The 22,283-nt window shown below is 44.0% G+C and overlaps 3 protein-coding genes across 4 annotated transcripts in view; 1 reads left to right on the top strand and 2 right to left on the bottom strand.

Annotated features, from left to right (window-relative positions):
• The window catches only part of LOC132792722 (protein O-mannosyl-transferase TMTC2), a 28,954-nt gene extending 23,630 nt beyond the window's left edge, over positions 1–5,324 (bottom strand). For both annotated transcript variants that reach the window (XM_060802177.1, XM_060802184.1), the window contains exon 1: positions 4,695–5,324. In XM_060802177.1, the coding sequence (XP_060658160.1) occupies positions 4,695–4,885 (191 nt within the window). In that variant the 5' untranslated portion in view covers positions 4,886–5,324. The remainder of the gene's footprint in view (positions 1–4,694) is intronic.
• A 7,990-nt stretch (positions 5,325–13,314) lies between these two features.
• Positions 13,315–22,283, top strand: part of LOC132792688 (uncharacterized) — a 49,101-nt gene continuing 40,132 nt past the window's right edge. The window contains exon 1 of the mRNA XM_060802146.1: positions 13,315–13,335. Coding sequence (XP_060658129.1) covers positions 13,330–13,335 — 6 coding nt within the window. The 5' untranslated portion in view covers positions 13,315–13,329. The remainder of the gene's footprint in view (positions 13,336–22,283) is intronic.
• LOC132798628 (glutamate receptor ionotropic, kainate 2) lies at positions 18,214–22,142 on the bottom strand. The gene is made up of 11 exons (XM_060810561.1): positions 21,956–22,142; positions 21,726–21,881; positions 21,598–21,660; positions 21,162–21,365; positions 20,890–21,101; positions 20,712–20,834; positions 20,415–20,657; positions 19,903–20,319; positions 19,621–19,844; positions 18,640–19,468; positions 18,214–18,584 (listed from the first exon to the last, which is right to left on the bottom strand). The coding sequence occupies exons 1-11, from the start codon at positions 22,035–22,037 to the stop codon at positions 18,288–18,290; spliced, it is 2,850 nt and encodes a 949-aa protein (XP_060666544.1). The 5' UTR covers positions 22,038–22,142; the 3' UTR covers positions 18,214–18,287.

Below are 22,283 nucleotides of genomic sequence, written 5' to 3'. Positions count from 1 at the left end.
TGACTTGGCACTGATTTCAACTACATTTTCACATTAGCTGTCGACTGCAATTGTTTAATTTTACGCTTGATAAGTTTGCCAGCAACGCCAACTACCAGAGTCTGAATCCGACTCCAATTTCCAATGCGAATCCCAATTGTAGCACACAATTAAATTCCATTGCAGCAGCGTTCACGATTCGCGATTCTCAACTTATCAACCCTCCAGCAGCTCGGGTAGCATTTGAGTTAAACAGAAACTGAATCATCAGACTGGAGAGAATCTGTTAAGCATTTAAAATGGGGATGTAATTGCAGATGGAAGTATGTGGAAGAAATGCCAAAAAGCGTTATGAGAATAGCCGAATTGCTTGCGAATTAAATTATCGCATTAAACAATACAAAAGGTTTTTTCTTCTTCTCGTGAATATTCATTGTTTTCCCTGGGAGTTTAGCGTCCTTCTGCAGCTCTTGGCGGCTCAGCTCGCTGCTCGGTTTCGGTCCATTGTTTACTTAAATTTGTACACTTTGTACCCACTCCTCCACTTGCTCACTCTACCATCTACCATCCATCCATCTACTCGCGTCCTCATTGCGCGCTCACTTCGGCAACTCGACTGCTATTTGCTTGGTGTTTTGCTGTCTGCTGTTTGCATTCGTCTTCATTATTTGTTTGCTCGGCCCGAGTGACAGCGATGGCGGTGGAATTGTTGAAGGAGCTGCGGAGGATGCGACGATTGAGGAAGGGCAAGGGGAATGAGATGGAGACGGGACGGAGACGGCTGCTGCGCACTTGGTAGTAGTAAAGTTTTGGCACAGTTGATTTGCATTCGAAATCCTTGCAAAAGCTTCTCACGAACGTAACAACACCCAACACCGCCCACACAATGATTTATGGATTTTCATCATATTCTGTTGATTCAGGAATATTTATGATTTGCCAGTGCGCTCTCCCAACCACGTTAACCTTTCTTTCTCGCTTACTACCGCTCGCTTGTTGTCTGTCCTTGGTTACATTCATAGTATTTCGCATTTTTTGAAGAATTTTTGTTATAAATTTTGGAAAAAAAATTTATGAAAATAAAAGAAGGAGCGACAACGAAAACAGCAACAGCAACAGAACCAGCAACAGCAACAACATGAATTTGAGTTACGAGTACGAATGCCGGAATATGCTGAATATGCGCAAATTGAATTTGATTTTTAAGCACTGATTGCTTTCATTGTTCTTCTCATGGTCCAGCTGACAACGGCGACCGAATAACACAATTTATATAAAATATTCTAAAAGAGATAACAGTCGACAAAGGCCATGGAGCTCTAGCATGGAGCCTGCGACATCTCTTTCAGTTTGTTGCCAGATATGCGAATATGCGAATATATGAGTACATTCATGTATTAATTTATTGATATTCAGCTTCTGAATTGCACGAAACTGTATTTTTTTTCTTTTTTTCCCTCGTACACAATGCCTGGCAATGGAATCGAAATGGTGTTGTTTATGTTTCGATCGGGTTTCAATTGCAAATGAAAATGAAAATGGAAATTGTAAATGGGTAGAAATCGGACAATTGTCGACAACAATTTGTGGGATTGTGATTGTATATGCTTGAATTTTGTGCAAGACAGTGACAATGGGAATGACAACGGCGGTTGGTTGCTGCTCGACTAAGTGATTCAATTGATTTCGTTGGGCATTTGTGTAAAAAAATTGCATTTTCACTTCATTTCGAAAACACATTACGAGCGGAATGTGCACAAATGAATACTTAATAACACCAACCAACGAATGAAGTCAGGACCCCAAAATCCGTTTCGACAAGTGCAAGTCACTCTCACCCCTCCCCCGGCAAAACTCTCTCCGATTCTCAAAGTCTGAGTCTGAGAGAGATATAGAGAAAGTGCCGCAGGTGTAGGGGAGGGAAGAGAGTGCTAACAAAAGAGCCAACCCAGGACATTAGCATGAGAATAAAATGAAATTACAGTCTTTAAAATAAATGTATGCGAAATTTTCAAGCCAAATGCCAAAAAGTATTCAACTAAATGCGAAATAAATTTGGTAGAAAACAAAACGAGCAAAAAGGAGGCAAAACCCAGCAGCACGCAGACATACAAACCCACACACACACACACACATACAGGGGGAGACTGACTGGTATTTTGGGATGCGGGAAATACAGATGATGAGGGAGGGTGGTAAGAGAGAGGGAAGGGGGCGAGAACAAGAGCGGGTAACAGCGAAAATGTCAAATCCCTGTGCTTGGAATGCTCCCGTCAGGAGACGCAGAAAATCAATTTCGGCTACAAGTTTTCAATAAAGTGAAAATAATGTCGCAAGCCAAAAACCAGCATCAGTCACAACAACGCGAGTCTGCCATTATCCTTGCGATAAGATAAGAAGAGCTGAAGCCGGTCCTCGTCTTGGTGCTGGCTGCTATTTCAAAAATCAACGCCAAGTGTCAAACAATGAGGGTCGTTAGAGGCAGCAAATCGAAGCAACAACGCCAAAGTCAAGTGCACAAAGCGTCAAATGAAAAGGAAACGCAAGAAGGGAGCGCTGCTCGGCTGCTCGGGTGTTCGAAGTGAATCTGAAGCTGGAGCATGGCCAGGGCTAAATCCATTGATGCGTAAAGCAAATCGAAGCAACGCACTGTCAAAAAACGTAACAGCAAATCCCGAATTCCCAAGTCCCAAGACCGCCGCCTCCGAGTGTCAGGCCGGTGTTTATTTATGTGGATTGCCTTGTGATAAATCACTGACATTGATGCCGACAGGCATCGACTACCAGCTACCAGGCAATGTCGCCTTTTCCCTTTACCTTTCTGGTTCTTCCCTTTCCCATTCAAGGCTGTGACACCCAAAACTTTAACCGACTCGACTCGACTCGACTCGACTCAACTTGAATCGAGTCGACTAGAAATAGGCAGTCACGCTTTGGCTAACAAGCCACCACATTGACAGCCCCTTGCGTGTTGCGTAAAAAGTGGAAGACTATACATAATAAGTTTATCATGGCCCAGCAAACGGAAAGCAAGAAGAGTCCTCGGTGGCGCCTATCTTAGAGTTGCCGTTTTGACAGGAAATAAAGCGGCGCTCAATCACAGTGCGCAACGGAAATCGGAAGTTAGCAGGCACACGATATCAGCTAGCGGTTTCCTCTCTGTCTCTTTTTCTCTCTGTCGCCTGTCTCGTACTGCCAACTGACAACAGCGAGCTGCCAACTTAGCGGAGAGTGGAACCCACTCTCTCTCTCTCTATCTCGCTCTGTCTCGCAGTTTAAGCGATGCCTGAGTGTGCCCAGATAAAATGTTGTTGATTGAGACGCAGTTGAGCGTTAATAATTATCAGTTGTTGCTGCTTTTTCCCCACTCATTTTTTTGGTGGTTGTGCTCGTAACTCTGGTTGAAGGTGGCTCAAAGTGGTTTGCCCGAAGTACGTGCCCAGCCAGTTTTGATGTCTTTCAATTTGTGGCAGATTTATTTGTGCATTAACCTCAAATTTGCACTGTTGAGTCCATTTCGATTTCGCATCGCATCTTTCTCCCTGGCAGTGATTATCGACTGGTCCAGACGACCTTCGCTTCTTTCTCTCTCTTTGTCTCTCTCTCACTTTCTCTCTGTCTTTCGCTCGCCAACTTAAAATGCTCTTTGCAGCTCTGTTGCCAGTTGGCTCTTGCTATACGCGTGTGTATGTGTAAATAAATTTTCTTGCTCATTTTCACAGCAGCAGCAGCTGTTTATCCCAAAGTTTGAACGCCTTCAAACTTATTGATGCTGGTCATGTACGGGCCCAAAAAAAAGGGGCAGGGCTGCAGCCACAGCTGGTGACTTTGCTTCAGACTCTACTCAGACTCTGACTGACTCTGGCATTGATTTTTCGGGTGCGCACATTTATGGCTTTTCATTTAGGACACTTTTGACAGTTACTTGGGTCCAATAAATGGGTCTCATATGCAACAAAAGTGCGCATAATTAGAGCATTTTTGGCCTAGCAAAATTATCAGTTTATGTCATTAACCATTTGGGGGAAAGGTCAAATCAAAGCACCAATCAGTTTGTCAACCAAATCAACCCAAATCAAGTCGAGTTTTTCCATCTACATGTATTTATATGACTACATGACTACAGAATACAATTTCAAGTGGCTTTGCCTGTTATCCAGTTAGTCAGACCAGTAATTATTCAAGGGTTAGCTAGACGGTTTATATTGTAAATAGCAATAGCAGATGACATTTAAATTATTATATCAGTTATCTATAGAGTAGAAGGGTAGTATAACATTGCAATTAAGGATTCTTGAAAATTTGCTTGCGATTATTTAAAAGTTGTAGAAGTTATTTAAGAAATTCTATTGTATTTTGCACTCAAATGCTATGTCAATAAACCAAATACTTTTGCGGTATATTAATATGGTGTATTTTAAAATTAATACCGCACTGTTTTACTTTTATTCTCAATGCGGGTATTTCACAGTCGATCACACTCGACTGTAGCTTTCTTACTTGTTTTTTTTTTTATATAATATGAACTCTTTTCAGTATTTGTTAAACTTTTGCATTTGACCACAATGCATTTGTGTGGGGAATTTATCGAGAAACTTTCCATAGTTAGAAAGCAGCATAAAACACAAAAACCAAGAGTAGAAGCTGTGTGTGTGTGTTTATTAAAATTAATTAGATTTTTCTTTTTTGGTAAGAATGAAAGAAATGGAACTTACTTGGATTTATGCAGCCTCGACCACGCCTCATTCCTCAGCCAAGGCCACAGTCGGGCAAACATTTTGCCGTGCGCCAAGGAAGCCAAAGAAGAAGCCAGTGGAGAGAGTGGAGCTGAAGCTGAGGCTGATGTTGATGCTGATGGTGATGGTGATGGTGAACCTGAAGCCAAGCGATGCTCCATTAGCGTCATGCCCAAGAGCACACTTGAGTTGTGCTTGGATTTTGGAGAATTTTCTTATGAATTGCCTTGCTTTTAGTTAGTTTGAATATTTCATGTATCTCTTCTGGCAATTGTTGTTGCTATTGCTCTTCTTGTTTAATTCATGCAGCAGAATTCGTTGCATTTTATGTGATTTTATTTCGGTCTCTGCCATATATGTGTGCGTGTGTGTTTGTGTACGTGTGCTTATGTGAGTGTGTGAGATGAATGTTGTTATTGTTGATTTTCCTAATTTATATGAGTTTCGTATTCGTTGCATTTATTTGCATTCTCTGCGGCCTGCCTCAGATGCAGCTGCAACTACAATTCGAGTTTCAGTTCCAGTTGTAGTTGTAGTTGTAGTTGTAGTTGGAGTAAAACACACGCACAGATGCTCGGCAGCTTCCGATTGCATAACAGAACAGACGCAGAACTGTAAGAAGAAGACAAGAACAGAGACAACAATGTCAAATTAGGCCTCAAGTTTTTGCTCAACTTTTCAACTTTCGCTCGAAGCTGACAACGTAGTTGTTGTTGCTTTTTATGTTGTGTATTTTTCAGCGCCATTAGTGAATTTTCTAATTACACACGAAACAAATGTCTGGAAATGATGTCGTGCCCATTTAACCTCAATTACACGTACACTAACACCGCCCTCTACACACACACACATAGAAACAATCACATACGCTCACGCACTATCAAATACAGAGAATGGGGAAAACATTTTGTTATTTTCATGGTAAATTATTTCTATTTGTATTTTCATAATTAATTTTCTTGCTGTTTTGTTGTTGCTATTGTTGTTGCTGGTTTCGCTGTTGTTGCAGCTAAAATGTGATTATTTGATCTACATTCGTCGATAATTACGGATTATTGAAATTTTTGTTTGAATTAATATTGAAATAATTCGATATTGATAAATAATTACCCAAAAACGCTAGCACTAAAATGCGGTATAATAAAAAATAAATGGTCTCATTGGTTTTCCCCATTTGCTGTGGGTGTTTTTTCAGTGTTTGATTGCCTCACCCGCGTTGGTGTCCTGCATGTCCTGCTCTGGTTTATCGTCCCATCTGCACACACATGGTTTCCCATGCGTGTCAATCTAACTACGAGTGTGTGTGTGTGTGTGTGTGTTTGTGTGAATGTGGCACGCACTAACATCGATGCATTAGTGAGTCAACCTATTTTTTGTATTCAGTCTAGAAATTAGGTTAATTAGTGGTCAGTTTTTATGTAACTCGCATCGATATGACTTTGATTGCTGCCATTTCGTCGCTTTTTAAATGATTCACAACTCTATATAACATACAAATTTACTCTTTCGATCCATACAATATATATTCAGTGCTATCTAAGAGCTGTCTTCTGCAATTGAGAACGACATCTGCATTCCCAGCTGTCACATCTTTTGTCCGATTGTTCGGCTATTCGCGTATGTTGCAGCGAGTAATGAACTTTTATGCATTGTCATTAACTTTTATTGTATTTATCTGTCCGCTCTCCCTCCCTTATTTACTGGCCATTGTTGGTTTTTGTCTGTCTCTGTGTCTGAGTGTGAGTGCAAAAGTGTGTGTGTGTGTGTGTGTGGTTTTTTGCAAACATTTTAATAAATTTAAATCATTTGTTGCATTTATTTTAATTATGCACATTTAAAATGCATTATGGGTCCGCTTGGCGTCCAAACAAAGGCCGCTATTCGCCGACAGAGGGCGTTATAAAAGAGGCGGGTGCAGTGCAGTTGCGAAAAACGTCGCGTAATTTAATTTTGCTGACAGAAATTCAATTATTTGCGTTTTCAATGGCGAGGCTAACAAAAATTTTGTCAAAATGCCTCACGCATGCAAAGCACGATGCGGCGACGGCGACAGTGTCGCCGATGGCAATTGCGATTTGGGATGTGCTGATAGCAATGGCAACGACAACAACAACAACGTCGACGGCAACCCATGTTGCGTATACGTGTTTTCATTAAATTTTTATTTATTCGGCGCTCATATTTCCAGGCGACGCCATTGCCGTCAAATTCTTTAGGTGTAATTTCATTATTTCAATGTTTTACTTTGCTGAATTATAAATGAGCCTCTGCTTTCTGTGTGTGTGTGTGACGCAGCAGCGCCTCCTGGCGTCCTGTTTATAGCTAGTCATGTGTGTGTGTGCTTTCTCTCTCTCGCTCTCTCTTCCTCCCACTCCTGGTCTTTATAAACTCTCGTGTCGTTACAAGCAGATGTTTTGTTATGAACATTTTTTCTGTGCTTTCTTATTTTTTTCGGGAGTTTTTCCATTTGTTGGCTGCATATGTCATTTGGGGCGTTGGTGTCAATGTTTCTCTCATCGGGGCCAAATGTTTTCAATGAGCCCCAACCAGCCACGCCCACCCTCGACTGTCTAGCGGCCGCATTGCGGCGGTCAACTGCCTTCAGCTACCACCGCTAGCTGTCCATAAATATTTGATAATGTATAGCTGTCAGTTAGCCGTCCAATTGAGTGATTTCCTCGGCCCGTTGTCACAAACCCAAGCCCCGCCCCCTCGTCACCGCCCTTGATTTCCATTATGCTTCTTTTTTTTATAATTTTTCACATTTCACGACGCAGCTGCAGCTGTTCACATGATGCAACTCACTGAAGTTAAAGTCTCTTTGCCTGTCCTGTGACAGTCTTTATATTTCTATTCCTTCATCGCTCCAGTCTCAATTGCCGTAGTTTTCTCCGCCCCTCCTGCTGTGTGTGGCAATGTCTCTTGTCTCGCTGACGCGCGTTTTGACAGTTTGACGTCTGTTGTTGCCTGTTCTGTTCTATTCTGTTCTGTTCTGTTTGGTTGTTCGCTGTTCGTTGTTAGCCCTTTGTTGGCCGCGTGCTTGACATTTTGACAAAATGCGGAATAGGGAACTCGCTTGTTGAAATTGAATATCATTAGCGCATTTTGGCTATAATTAGCTCCGCATGCTCCGCCGACAAACACTAAATTACACATATCACACATACGCCACATTGCACGGCACAATTCCGAACGTAACTATGTGAGCTGAGCGTGGGCGAGACTCTGGCTTGCTTTTTAGCATTGAACGATATCATTAGCATTTGGCCAACTGTTCATTGATTAAACGAGCAGACAGCAACGAAAAGAATGTGAGCTGGACTTGAACAAAGTCACTTGGCAAATTACAAAGCATTGGTCAGATGCGCTTCAATGACAGAGTAGAGAAAAAAGAAGAGACTGAGAGCTGGAGAGAGTGGATGGTGCAACAGCTGCTGTTACTTGACACTGGAAGCAGCCTCAGGTCGTTTTGCTGCAGAAGTTTTAAAGTTTCGGTATGAAGCAAGTGAGGGAAAACTTCACTTTTTGTGGCGACTTCTGACTTGTGTCGCAGGACGCGAACCAAACTTTTTGGGGCAAACAACAAATTTTGGTAACCGCTTGTGCTTAACACTTTCTCGCAGAACTTTCCTGCTGCTACTGCTGCTGCCATTGCGAGCTTTTAATTAATTCTTTAATAATTCACAGTTTCGGGGAATTTAATTAGAGAATAAAGAGAAGCAGTTACAGCCAGGCAGGCAGGCAGGCAAGCAGGCAATTCCCAATCTTCATTTGCTCAACAGCAAATGGAACACGACGAAAGGACTATAGAAGAATACTATCAGCATTTCTGGCCATTTTGCTTATTTGTTGTTCCACAAAGCAAAGCAAAGTAAAGCAAAAAAAAAAAAGTTTAGCAAAATAACATTTATCAATGTCGTTGTTGGAAGGAACAACACCAAGAGACTCTATGGGATGCTTAGACTCAGACACTCTCTGTTTTCGTTTGGGTTCTCGCAGTGAATTGAAGTGCATCAAATAAGTTGGAGCATGCGAGTTGGAAATTTGTTTGCACACGATTTTGTAGTTGTAGTTGTAGTTGCAGTTGTAGTCTGTGTTTAGTGGCACCCAAGGGGCAAGATGTAAGAGCAGTTTACCATCATGTGCCACCCACATGCTGTCAAAGTATTTTATCAATAATTCAAGTTCGGTTTTAAAAAACATTAAAACTTGTTCAGCAGCCCAGCATTGCGGCTGCATTTAGACACAGATTTCCCCAGTTGCCTGATATGCAACCTCGAGTATATAATACAAGCATATATATACTGGATGCTGCTATATATAGGACAGCAAATTAGTTGCAGTGCTCGACGGCGGATGCTGACGCTCTGCTGCCGGCACTTGATTAGCGCCAGCCAAAAACTTTGCCGCTGCATTTTACATTCTACATTTTACATTTTACATGGCTTGTTGTGTCGCGGCAATTTGTTCGCTGTCACTTTGCACGCGGCTGCGACATAAATTTCGCTTTTGCCGACCCAATTTCCAAGGGGCGGGCGGAGCAGAGCGCAGCGACTACTGCGATGGAGGCGTGGCAGCCTGTACATCGGCTGTGCATAACCGAAAAGCGTTGTCAAAACTTTGCAGTTGGCTTTTGTTTACACAGCAAAGAGACTAAAAAAAGGGACAAGAGCAGTGGGCGAGCAGTAGAAGCAGCAGCAGCAGCCAGTCGAGTAACTAACTAAAAAATGAAAACAAAAATAGACCATAAATAAAAACCACAAGCAGCAGCAGCAGCAGCAACTGCGGCGGTACGCAGGAAAATAATGGAAAAAGTTAGTTTTGCATAACGCGAGAAGAGCCCGAGTCCAGCGCCGGCTGCACACTTGAAAGTCTCTCAGTGAGTGTGAATAGAGAAGATTGTAGATGAAACCCGGGCGATGGCAGATGGGAAAACTGGGAGATGGGAGATGGCACATGGGCATCGCCTACAACAGCTGCCGTGGCCCCAAAAACAATGGCAGCCTGGCAAAAGGGCTGCACTGAGATCACAGCAAAGCAGCCATGTGTGTGTGTGTGTGTGTGTGAGTGTGCATATGCTGGTGGTGTGTGGGTGTGTGCTAGTTGTGGTTGCACACTGTGGTAATGCTCACACTCTCACACAGGGACATAAATAGTCAGCTAGAGCCAAGGTTAGCATTTAAAGCGAGAGCACCGAGCAATAGAGAGCGAGAGGGAGAGAACAAGCAAGGAAAGAGCAGTTTGCAAATTTACAGCAGCTGGCGAAGCCGTTTGCCAAGCAAGCTGAAACAACAACATGAAACAGACAAAGTTGCACTTTTACTACCAATCGACCGACTACAAACTGCAGTTGCAACTGCAACGACATCACTGGGAATATGGCATGGGGATAGAGATGGGGGCAAAGGAATGAACTGACTTTGCTGCAGCCTCTCATGGGCCATAAACTAGTTCAAAATCGAAAGTTGCATTGAACTTCCTTCAGCTGGTTTCCACTTTATTCTGCACTCACATTCGCATTCACATTTCATTTCGATTTACGCTTGCAGCTGACTTGAAATTGAAATTGTGATAAAACGTTGACATTGCAAACTGCGATGAACATTTCGAGTAGTTTGCAGTTATCACCAGATGAATGACTTCTAAACCAGATTTACCACACATAAATCTCTCATTGTATATTAAATTGAGTGATTTGTAGGCTGTCGCGATTTATGTTAAATGCGTTTTTTTTTTGTAATACATAATTATGATTTTCAGCTCTGGCAAACACTTAAAAACTTTTGCCTAATTGTTTGGTTGGCCATGGCGAATTACACGCATAATTTATTTAGTGGATTTCAACAGGCTTTGAAAAGAACTCTAATTTATGTGCGCGTCTAAACAAAAACTTTTCACTTCACCACAAACAAACATATATATATGTATATATATAGATATGTAAATACATTTACGGCTTAGGAATAGCCAGGGAATTAAATGGGCGAAGAGGAGTTTTGTGCTTCGGCTTTGTAGAGAAACATGCTAATTGAATTCCATACAATAATTTTGCTATGCTTTATTCATTAGGCGCATAAAAACGCAACGCGCGACCAACAAGCAAACAAACAAACTAATTTGCATAAAGTTAGGCGCACACACAAACACACATACATACAACGCTCACTCTCACACACACACATCCTCCTATACAAAAATAACTAAATGAGTGAGCGCAGTGAATGAATGGAAATGGAATGAATGAATGAAAGCGCAGTTGACAACTTTTTAAGTAGCACACAATTTACGGCTCTTCCCTAATCTGAAGCTGGCCAAATGCAAATGAAAAGCAGCGCGAACAATACAAAATTATAGGGAGGAAAAGTGGGACAGATATTTTTGGCTGGCCAACAAAAAGTAAGAATTAACCACAAACAAGTTTGCAGCATGCGGCACACGTCGCATTTTTATCTCATTATTAGCGCATGAGGTAACATTAGCAGCAAAATGGCAACAGCCAAAGCTAAAGCCGAAGCCAAAGCCAGAGAATAAAATTCAAATAAAAGATACTCATATAATGTACACTCTGCGCTGGCCAAATTAAAATTTAAATAAAATGACGTTGGATGAGAGGGCAAACGGCAAGCGGCAAGCGGCAAACGTTAGCAAGCGGCTTTAAAAAGTTATATGCCAGTCAGACAAGTGCCTGTTGTTTCATTTTATTTTTTCACTCACAAGGTTGTGTATGTGTGTGTTTGTGTGTGTGCAGAAGGAAGCGGCTACACGAATTGCCACTTAAAAATTCAAAAGTTTTGCGGCTGGCGCATATGGCAGCGATTCAGGCAGGCAGCGACGAAACAGCTCAGCCGACGCGTAGTAAGGACAGACAGACAGACAGTCGGAGGCATAAGCAGCCAACGGAAGTGTGCGCCAAAACACAGCAGAGAACAGTGAACAGTAAGCTGGCTATGGGATATAGAATATGGGATGTGGATGCGGGATGTGGGATGGAGAAGTCAGGAGTCGGTTGCAGGGATCGCTCTCACAATTGCTAACAACAATAACAATAACAAAATGTGCCACAAGGCGCGGCTTTTGGGGTTAGCCCAATGCGCGGTTTTTGTTTCATAAGCTGGCCGCAAAAGGCCTTAACCCGAATTAAATACGCCAGACAGAGCGACAGCAGACAGAGACACTGAAACACAGAGTCAGAGAGTGGCACACAGCTGAGTGGCTTTCAAATTTAATTTCAATTTTTCTCTGGCCCTAGTCCCTGGTCTAGTACTTCATTTGCATAGCAAATTCCAGCGTTTCGCACATGAAATACGCATTGTAAAAATATTTGATATACAAATATTTTGTGCTGGCAAATTTATACATGGAAAAACGCCACAGGATGAAAAGAAAACGCGCCACGGATTTACAAGCTCTCGCACACAACTCGCGACACACACACACAACACACACTCGCTCACACTGGGAATCACGCACATGTTAAAAGTTGCCTTGCCGAGGCCTAGAAGCAGATTCAAAATTTGTATTGCATACTTCCAGGCTGTTGCAAAAAAGTTTTTACAATAGAGAGCTAGCTGCAAAGTTTCGCACGAATTTCAAAGAGATAGAGCTAAGAAAATGCGCTTAAGCCAAAGCAAAGGGAAGAGAATTGCATCCCCCAATTGTGAAGTACGCTTGATTGCCGTGAAAAGTCGAGCAGCTAAAGCGCCCTGTTAAAGCCTCACAGTACTTGCCTGCTGTCACTTTTAGTTACAGTTGCTCGTTCCTGCAGATGCAGATGCAGTTGAAGTTTCTGTTTCAATTATATCACTGCAACTTCGAGCTAGAGCGCTGCCTTTTCGTTTTGTTAGCCAGCAGCGACAACGTCTGCGGAAATGTATCCCGATTTTTGGTCGAAAGCAACGACAATACGGTGCACACACTGCCAAAAGCCAGGCACACTCCGGCACAACTTTAACACCGACAACAGCTCCAGCTCCGATTTCGACTCCGGCTTCAATACACGCACGCACACCACACTAACTGAAGCAGCAACATAAATGAGAAAACGGGGAATGGGAGCGGGAGCGGCAGCGGGAACAGGAACTGAAACAGAGCGAAAACGAGCGCACGAAAATTTGCGATGTCGATTTAAAAGCTGCTGCTTTAAACCGACGAGGACGCGCGGATTTTTGCTCCGATTCGTGTGTTTTATTTTTGGTTGTTTGATGGAACAAAAAACAATTATGGCACGCGGTTGGAATTTGTCGGTTTCGATTTCAATGCTAATTTCGTGTTATTGCATTTAAATTATATTTGCAGCTCACGTTTGCTGCTGTTGTTGTTATTATTATTGCAGTTGCAAGTTGTTATCGTCGTTGTGGCTAACCTTTTAATATTTAAATTTTGTTTGCTCATTTCAGCCAATCGCGGCGCGGCCGACGCAGCGCGTGGATTCGCAGTCCAAGTTTCAGTTGCTGACCGCACGATTCAGAGGCAAAACGAAGACTGAAATCCCTCAGTTGGCGCACTCGTTGTTATATACGCTGAGCGCCGTCGTCACTTCGCGGCCTCTTGCTCGGACTCGAACCCACCGACGGATCCACAGCCATCTGGAACGACTGTTAACAGTGCTCAGGACATGATGGTGAGTTTCTTGCATTTCTATTTCAAATACGTTTCGTGACAGCGACTCCAAATGCCGATTGAGTTGTTGTTTGTTTTGAACAGTCAACATTCTGTTGTCGCCCACATCAATTGGGAATATATAGTATGTTGGTCGTGAATGGGGATATGGAAACACATAATGTGGGAAATTTATTACAATTTAACTTAACTGCTGTGGAATAGAAAAGTTTTCTTGATTAATTCATGCGATATACAGTTTCTGTTCTGTTATATATTTTTGTATTTTGCTCTGTTAACATTATTCACTCGGAGGAGCATAGCTTGCCATAAAACTACTATAAACATTATCCGCGTTTGACAGCATTCTGTTAATTTTATATAACAGTAGTCTGTTAATTCCCTTCTCAACTGTAGGGGTTGCTTTGTATCCACTCTATACTTGAAATTTAAGATAACAGTAGTATGTTAGTTCCCTTCTCAACTGTAGGGGTTGCTTTGTATCCGCTATGCATAACATTCAAGTATTTTAACATAAGAGAGACCTGTAAACTTCCTTCTCAACTGTAGGGGTTGCTTTATATCCGCTATGTATAACATTTAAGTAACTTAACATAACCATAGTCTGTTAATTTTCTTCTCAACTGTAGGGGTTGCTTTGTAGCACAGTTAACTTTCCGAAACGGGTAACATTCTCTCACAGGGGTTGCTCGGAATAACATCTGTTAGTGCTTGTTGCTTAACAGTTGGCAGTTAACAGCTGCCAAAAGAGAGACGTGAATTGCAACCACATGCCACACACTGACATTTTGCAAACTATTTAAAACAACATAAATATTATATTGAAGATGTAGTATGGATGCAAGTCCTTGTGCTCCTACTCGTGTGTCCTCCTAGGGCTTCTAAGTGGCAGACGGCAATGTGGGGGGTTGGAGTGGGGTGGGTGGTAAAAATACTAAAAGCAGCGCATAAATAACGACACTGCGCGCATGGAACGCTGGGAACGTACATATAAAATACACACGGGTCACCAGCGACGACGAGAAATAAATTGTATTTAGTTGGGCAATTTATGGGGCAGCAGGGCAGCAGCGTTAGAAGTATCGAAGCAGCGGGCACACACACACACTCACACATACACATGCATAATTCAGGGCAATGGCGATGGTTGCAGTTGCAATTGGGTGAGAGCTAGTGGGAGGCATTGGAGCAGCAGCAGCGCATTGATGGCATGTCCTGTCTTTGTTTCACTTTGTTATTTTGTTATTTTCAAATTATTTATTGGTCACGACGGGGGCAAGAGGAGGAGGAGAAGGAGGAAGCCACACACACACAGAAACACACAGCAAGGGCCAGAGCAATAGCTAATGTGTAATTCAATAGAGTAAGTAATGTGCATCAATTTTCAGCTCAATAACGCATGGAATACAAATGCGAAACATGTGCAAATATGTACACACTCGCACAGAGGCGGAGATAGAGACAAAGACGGGAATGGGAATGGGGAATGGGGAGTGGGGAAGGAGACTGAGACACAGACAAACATCCGCAGAAATAAATATCTAATAGCTCCACGCTGCCAGAGCAGATCCCAGCTAGCATCGCATCGTATCAGCATTCGCAGCCCCTTCTCTTTGGCCAAGTTTCAAGCTCGCTTCGACATTGTGTGACGCGTTTCCGTTTCCGTCTTGTGGCGGCGTCAGCTCAGCTCGTAGATGCGAGACCGAACCGAGGAGGAGCAGAAGGAACAACGTTGTTTGCTCTTTGCCTTGGTTGCCAGTTCACAGCTTACAGCTCACAGCTCTGCCAGCTAGCAGCTCTTTATCTGCGTTTATTTGTTTTCGGTGTTGGGTGTTTTCTTTGCCCTCAAACCATTGTCTTAGCTGCGCATCGCCTCCCTTGGCAGCTGCCCCACAACTGAACGTGCCATAAGACAAATTGCAATGGGTTTTTGCAATTGCAATTGTTTTTCTTTTTGCAAAATGTAAAATGTGCTTTGCAGCGATCGCACACGCGGATGCGGATGCGGCATAGCCATCACTATTTGTTTGCCAACGAGCTGAGCTTCAAATAATACTCGAGTGGGACCCAAGGGACAAAAGGAAGTGGCCTGAGTAATGCCCATGCTCAACACTACTGTAAGCGAATGTATGAATTTATGAGCAGAGCCTTAACAATTTGCCAGCAATTGCCAAAACAAGCAAGCAAAGATCTAGCAACTGCAGCTGCAAAAGCAACAGCAACAGCAGCAACATCATTGTGTCAGCGCAACAAGCCAACAATAACAATAACAAGCAAACAATCAGAGAAAACAAACTCGAATCAGCCTAAGCCAGCGACAAGGCAATTTCCAACTGCCAACAGGCTCAGTATGAACTTGATGGGCAGCCAGCCTGCTAACAATTGTTGTTTTTGTGTGTGTGCATGAAAGGTTCGTTTTTCAAATTTGCTGCTTTATGCGGCAGCCGAGTAATTAACACAAACTTGTTAACTGCCCAGCAAAGAGAACAAGTCGAGCAGCGAGCAGCACTCGCTTTAGGCTTAAATTTCAAGCACAATTAGTCCAAATTTGTGGCATATTTTTCGATCGATTTTTGTGGTCATATGAGTTTCATTGGGTCAACCAGCTGCAGCTGCACGTCAAAAAGCATGCTCACATCCACTTGGGGCAATCAGCTAATAACACAACTAAGGCTAAACGCATACACAAGAAACCTTTCCATTCTCTTTTTTCACCTACTCGCTGCACACGTGTCGTATACTTGCTGCCAGTCGAGTCGAGGCTGTAAGAACGTGCTATAAATTGTAAGGACTGCGATATATGTGGACATTATCACTTTGCTTGGCTCCACTTGCAGTTAATTAAAAATGTTGCCGGTAATTTCCTTTGCCCATTTTAGCCGTATATATTTATGCCGCCTTCTGCTGCTGCTTATTCTACTCAAGACTTGCCAATGTGAATTTCAATTGCAATTTGTTCTATAAATTGCAAAAGGCCAGACGAGTTGCTCCCAAGAATGAGGCGAGGCCCATCAACTCAACTGTGCACTGAAGCCGTATCCTGTGTGTATGTCTCTCAGTGTATGCCATGTGATTGCTTGTCAGGGCCACAGAACGAACGATAGTCTCATCCCTCTGATGCAGCACTACGACCTGTGCTTGAGTGTCCTGGACTTGGTCACACACATGTGTAGAGTCTGCAGACTGAGACAATTTGCACCTCGACTGCAGCTCATAAATTTCCCAAAGTGGAAAATTGCTCAATTTATAACTTTTCAAGGTGTTGATTGCCTTTGAAACTTATACGTTTTAAGTTAACCCCATTGCTCTTTCCCCCCTAATCGATGTGGCCGCCCTTCGAGGGTTAAGCGAGAGATTCTGCTCACAGCTCAGAGCTCGAAGCTCACTTATTAATTTGTTTATGCGTCTCTAATCACTCACACCCAATTGCTACTCCTCCGCTTCACCCCTTGCCCCTTTGGCTGCTGTCGACAGCAAATCAGAAAAGCCGCAGATGAACCTAAACCGATGTCGCTTAGCATTCAGCTCATGTGTCCTTCCGTCCAGCTACCATGCTGTAGTCTCTTTTCTCTCTCTCTCTCTCTCGGTGGTGACAGGCAACAACAAATGTTCAAAAATTTGTTAACATCAAAAAGTACATTAAAGGCTCAAAGAATGCGCTTTCGTGCGGAAATTGCTTACGTGCGTGGCATTAACAAATGACATCCAGTCTGGTAGTACACTTCTGCTTCTGCTGTTGCTGCCCTTTGCCTCGGCGTATAAGAGCACCCTTGGCTGCTTCCTATGACTGAGCTGTTTAGGGGTTGCAATTGTTCGATTGTGGAACGTGTGGAAGTTGTCGCTTTGTCGCCGAGCCTTCAGCCATTGGCCATCGGTGGTGGATTCTCTTTTTGCCCCTGTGCGGCTTGTGCGCATGGATGAGGCAGGCAACAAGTGTGTTGAGTTTGCCACACTCAGGCGAAGGCAGATGTGGAGACTTTTAACAGCGCTGTGTTCGGTTTAGCAGCGAAGCAATGGCCAAACCTCAAACTCAAACTGCAGTCCGCTGGACTCCATGCGAAGCTACTCAAATGACACACGTAGCGTGAAGTCACTTCACAACAAAATAATTAAAAAGAACACAGACTGCAACACAAATACGACACACAAACATCAGCAGGAGACGCAGCAATGCAAAGGACACTTGTCCTCGTCACGGAATGCAATGTGAACCCCAAACGCAGTTGGCTTCGCTGTCAACTTCGATGGCCATGGCGCTGTCCGTGGAGATGACGACGATGACTGCGATGCGATGCGATGCGATGCGATATCGAGGTCGTTGCTGTCATTGGCGACGGGCGTGCAAAGCTGTTCATTTTACAGCAGCCAACAAAGGCCAAAGGCGACACAACACGGCGCAAGCCGCCGTCGCACACACATCTGCAGCCCCCTTTCTCTGGCTTCTGTTGCAGCTTCATTTTGTCCTTCGCCGGGAGCTGCTTTAATAATTTTCGTGATGGCGAAGAGACACGCCACAGTCAAGAGCCGGAGACAAGAGAGGGCAGCTTCGTCAGTTGCTGGTGGATATAAAATGTCAATAAGCTCCAATAACGCAATTGACAAGCTGAGGCAGCTTTGCTGTGGCAAACGGCAAAAGGCAGCAATAAACGAAAATTACGTGCAGTGAGCGGGAGAGAAAGGAGAGGGTTGCTGGCTGGCTGGCTGGGCAGTGAAGCGAGTGGCAAGTTTGTGCAGAGCTATGCAACATGGAGTGGCTCGTGTTTCGCTTCTTGCCACGCGGACGCAACCAATCGAAAGAAATGCTCGCTCCCTGCTTGGCCCGCGGCATCGACTGCCAAGTAATTTCAAGCTTAAAGAAGCTCAAAATTGATTACGGGCCAAATGATGGGCGTAGTTTTTATTGCAAATAACTGAAGAGCTGAAATGCTCGTAACAGAACAGCTAACAACAACATCAGACACGGGCTTCTTCCTCTTCACCTTCTCGTTCGCTTCCCTTTTCTCCACTGCCACTGCAACTAGGGGAGGGACGCGTCGCCGGCGGCAGCGGCAACTCGCGCATCTCCTCCGAGGAACGGCCGAGGACAATGCGACGCGCCGATTTCGGTGTGCGCTCCATGGACTTCCCGATGGAGCGAAGGGAAGTGCTGCGCAGACTGGAGGCGGTTGTAGATCCTGAGCTAGGTTTCTTGTTGTTCCAAATGCGTAGCACAAATATAATTTCCTTGATGAAGGCCTGCTTGAAATCAAGCTGCAAAAGAAAGAGTCACAGATTCAATCGTCGCTTTGGTACAGACACAACTTACACGCTCCTCGAGTGCCACTTGCTGCACGTAGACCAAAAACTCAATAATGCCAATGATGAAGGCAATCAGAATGCCTATATACAAAGTGTAGAAGATGCCGCGCAGCTCCGAAAAGGTCATATCGGGCGTGGCATTTGGATCCGCCTCTTCGACGCAGGTGTTGTTTTTCTGCTTCCACCATCTCTGCTTTATATTAAAGAGTTCTCCCCGCTCGCTCAGCCGGAGAATGGCAACACTCAGATTGGAGCGATAGTCGGCGCCAAAAGGAACGGCAATCGCATAATGCTTCTCTCCAAACTTTTCGCCCACTGAGCGCAGTTTGCAGTTCTTCTCGCGATGGTACTCTAGCGTTGTCGTCTCCATGAGGAACATATAGTCACCATAGCTGGTGGCCACGCGATCCACGCCCTCCAGATTATCCTTGGTGTAGGGCGAGGGATCGGCCTTGTTCATCAGATTGAAGGCCAGGCGATAGACCGTCTCATTGGACTCGGCCAGCAGATTGTAGGTGCTGCCGCCGTTGATTGTGCCAAACTTGACTTTCGTTTGAGCACTGAGATCCTTGAGACTTGTGATGCTGCCCTCCATCTTGGAGTTGGTAAGAAAGGCAGCCAAGTTGGCGGTGTACGAGTTAGCTATAATGATGGCAAAGATCCACCAGGTGGCCTCCGAGAGACGGACTTGCGGACTCCGCGGCAGAATATCGCAACCAGCTGTCATGATAGAGGCCACTGTTAACCAGAAAGTGTTGTGCAGATGCCACTGATTCTCCAGTGCGTCCGGATCGCGATTACACGGATGGGGGTTCTCCCACTCTGCCTTGGCAATGCTGGAAAACAATAAATGAAAAGTATATCAACCTATTGGAAGATTGGCAGTGGAGCAGTATATTCGTGTTCCATTTTGGTCTTTATGAGAGTTTTATGAATTTGGAGGGTTTTTCATAATTTTGGCAAAAACCAATTATATTCCTTCACTTACCGAGCGATAATAACTTTAAGAAAGGACATGGCAAATACGGAGATGAGAATCCAGATCCACACCTCTCCACCAAAGGGTTTCAGATAGGCCTGCCACTCATTCTCCTTTGGCGGACTCTTGTACGCTAAAATACTAACACCCAACTGCATAAAGGGCACCGTGAAGTCGACAGCCGTGCGACGAGCTTGGGTAATGGTCAAATCACAAATTCCCATGTGTGCATCCTAAGAGAGAGTTCATGAGTGTCTGTTTATGATATATGTATGTTACAACACTTCTCACATTGTTGACAATCTCGCCAATGATGCCGTTCCACTGCTTGGTTATCTTGTCCTGTTTGCCATACTGCTGATCTGCGACGGGAACAAAAACGTACTCGAATCCCACCTCCTCGGAAATGGCTTTGATTAGGTCGACAGCGTAGCCCTGGTAGATGGCATTGCCGGTGAGATTGAGAGCCACCGCAGTGTCGTTGAGGGTGAAATAGGGTGGGCCGATACGAGTGGCGACGCGATAGACAATCTTCTTTTGCACCTTGTCCTTCACATTCAGCTGTGTTATCTGGCCCCTGGTGTCCCAGATGGCAATGCCAATGTTGTCGACGGGGTCATAAATCTCAATATTGAAGTTAATGCGCTGTCCATCCTCGTCAAACTGCAAATTGCTGGTGCGAAAGCTTGCGCTATTCACGCCGGAAGTCTACAGCGGCACGTTCGATTAGTGAACAACTCATCAGAACAGAGGCAGCCGCATCTGCCAACTGCCAACTGCCAACTGACGTCTGCCTTACTTACACCCTTCATTAAGCGCGCCAAATAGCGTCCCATCAGCCAGGGTCGCCCTCCTGTGGGGCCAAAGTCGCAACTCATTCGCGGCACAGACATGCGATCCGGATAGAAATAGGTTGCGTTGCGCCAGGCCTGGGCAAACAGATGGAGACTGTCGTGGAGCAGATCCAGCATTAGAGTGCGACTCGTTTCGGTACTCTCACTAACAACGTTGTCTTCTTGGGTCACATAGCCATACTGCTGCATATACTAAGTGCAACAACGATTAAAAAAATCACTAAAAAGTCAACTAGTGCCACTTACTGCTTGAGGGTCAGGGTTGAGCAGCAGCCGAGTTGCGGTTATATTCACCGCAAATGTCTCGTTGTCCGCTGTCAAATCCTGAAGATTATCATTGTACGTCTCCAAGTTGGTGAGAAAGATGTTCTGGAATCAGGCAAGTTATAAAATCGAAATATATTTACTGCTTTCTGTTACCCACATTGTACTGCTGTGTCAGGTTAAACTCTGAAGAGGTATTCAGCAAGTCCACAAGCATATCAGACGAACAGTCGAGAACAATGCGACGCTCACCCAAGATACTCTTCCACATCACACGAAAGTCTTCGTCCTTCGTATACTTGCGCACTCTTACCACATCGTTGTGCAACTCACGCAACTGCAGAATATCCTGCAAGCGAGCTGAGGCTTTAGCTAAGAGAAGAATGCTGTCAATAATATGAATGTATGTAATAAAAGGCAGAGTACGCTTACGATCTTCGGCATCGTAGACAACTGTGAACTTGCGCCAGCCAAGATTCTGCACAATGTCAGCATAGGCCTTGGATAATATCAGCTGGGAGGGATAAAGATTGAGGGTCATCTGGTGGTTTGGCTTCTCGGCTAGCTGCTCTTCATCAGCTGCGTCGAACTCAATGTGTGGTATGCCGGTGTTATTGCTGATGAGAGCAACAATATCTATAAGGAAAATAAAATCATTCATCTCTCTCTCTCCCTTTCTCTTTTTCTTTCTCTCTTCTGTCTTTCTCTCTGTTTACAAACAAATTAATTCAACAGTTTGCTTTGCTCCCTATTCGTCAAGCTTTTTTGGCCTCTTTTCTTTATTTTTATTTTGTGCACGCTTTCTACACAAAGTTCTCCACGCTTTCGCTATGCGCGTCTGTCCCAGTTGTTGCCCCTTGCCACTTACCGCTTGCCGCCTTTGAACTTGGTCCAAAAATAGCTGCGACACCATTATCTATGAGATCGCAAGCTGAAAGCAAAGAGTGTTTTTTCTCCGTTAAAATTGTCCAATAAAAAATGCAAAGAAATTCCCACCGTGTCCCATTAGAATAAGGCTGCCGTCTTCGGGTCTGAGGCGTTTTATTAAGGGATTCAATGTGAAAGTTTGCTCAGCCTCGGGCCCGTTAATGGCGTTTATGACATCCGTGAACTCCTTCTCCAGCTCGATTTCATTGTCGTAAAAAAAGGCACCTAAGTGAAAACAGGTGGCAACATTTTCATTTAATTCGAGAATGTGAAAATGTTCTCATTCTCGTTTTTCTCACCAATGTTGATTTGTTGCTGCAGGCTGCTGTGCACTAGAAATGCACTCCAAACGCACCAAATAAAAGCAATTCCCTGCCACATTCTTGCTGTCTGGAATTTCGACAGTGTGGCGCACACACATGAACTAGCAATTCGGTAAATTTTACTGCAAAAATATTTTAGAATAACGTTGCGAACTCGGCGAGAGTGAAGTGAGTACTGAAAAGCTTTTCTGTTCCCCTTTCCATCCATTGATCGTCTCGGAAAATTCTTCTATGTTTGAACAGCAGACCAGCTGTTTTATTTTGGAAAAGCTTTTCGGCCAAATGATTTGCTGATGATCATCAT

The sequence above is a fragment of the Drosophila nasuta genome, chromosome 2L (assembly GCF_023558535.2).
Source record: "Drosophila nasuta strain 15112-1781.00 chromosome 2L, ASM2355853v1, whole genome shotgun sequence".
In the NCBI taxonomy this organism is placed as follows: Eukaryota; Metazoa; Arthropoda; class Insecta; order Diptera; family Drosophilidae; genus Drosophila; species Drosophila nasuta.
Note: the sequence above shows the minus strand (reverse complement) of the source record. Positions and strands in the feature narration are given on the sequence as shown.

Excerpts from the sequence above, each read along its gene's own strand:
- LOC132798628 (XM_060810561.1), bottom strand. The coding sequence starts at position 22,037 with ATGTGGCAGGGAATTGCTTTTATTTGGTGCGTTTGGAGTGCATTTCTA. Across the intron at positions 21,366-21,597 it reads AAGTTCAAAGGCGGCAAGCG|ATATTGTTGCTCTCATCAGC; the intron begins GTAAGTGGCAAG and ends TTTTCCTTATAG. Across the intron at positions 19,845-19,902 it reads TTGGCGAGATTGTCAACAAT|GATGCACACATGGGAATTTG; the intron begins GTGAGAAGTGTT and ends ACTCTCTCTTAG.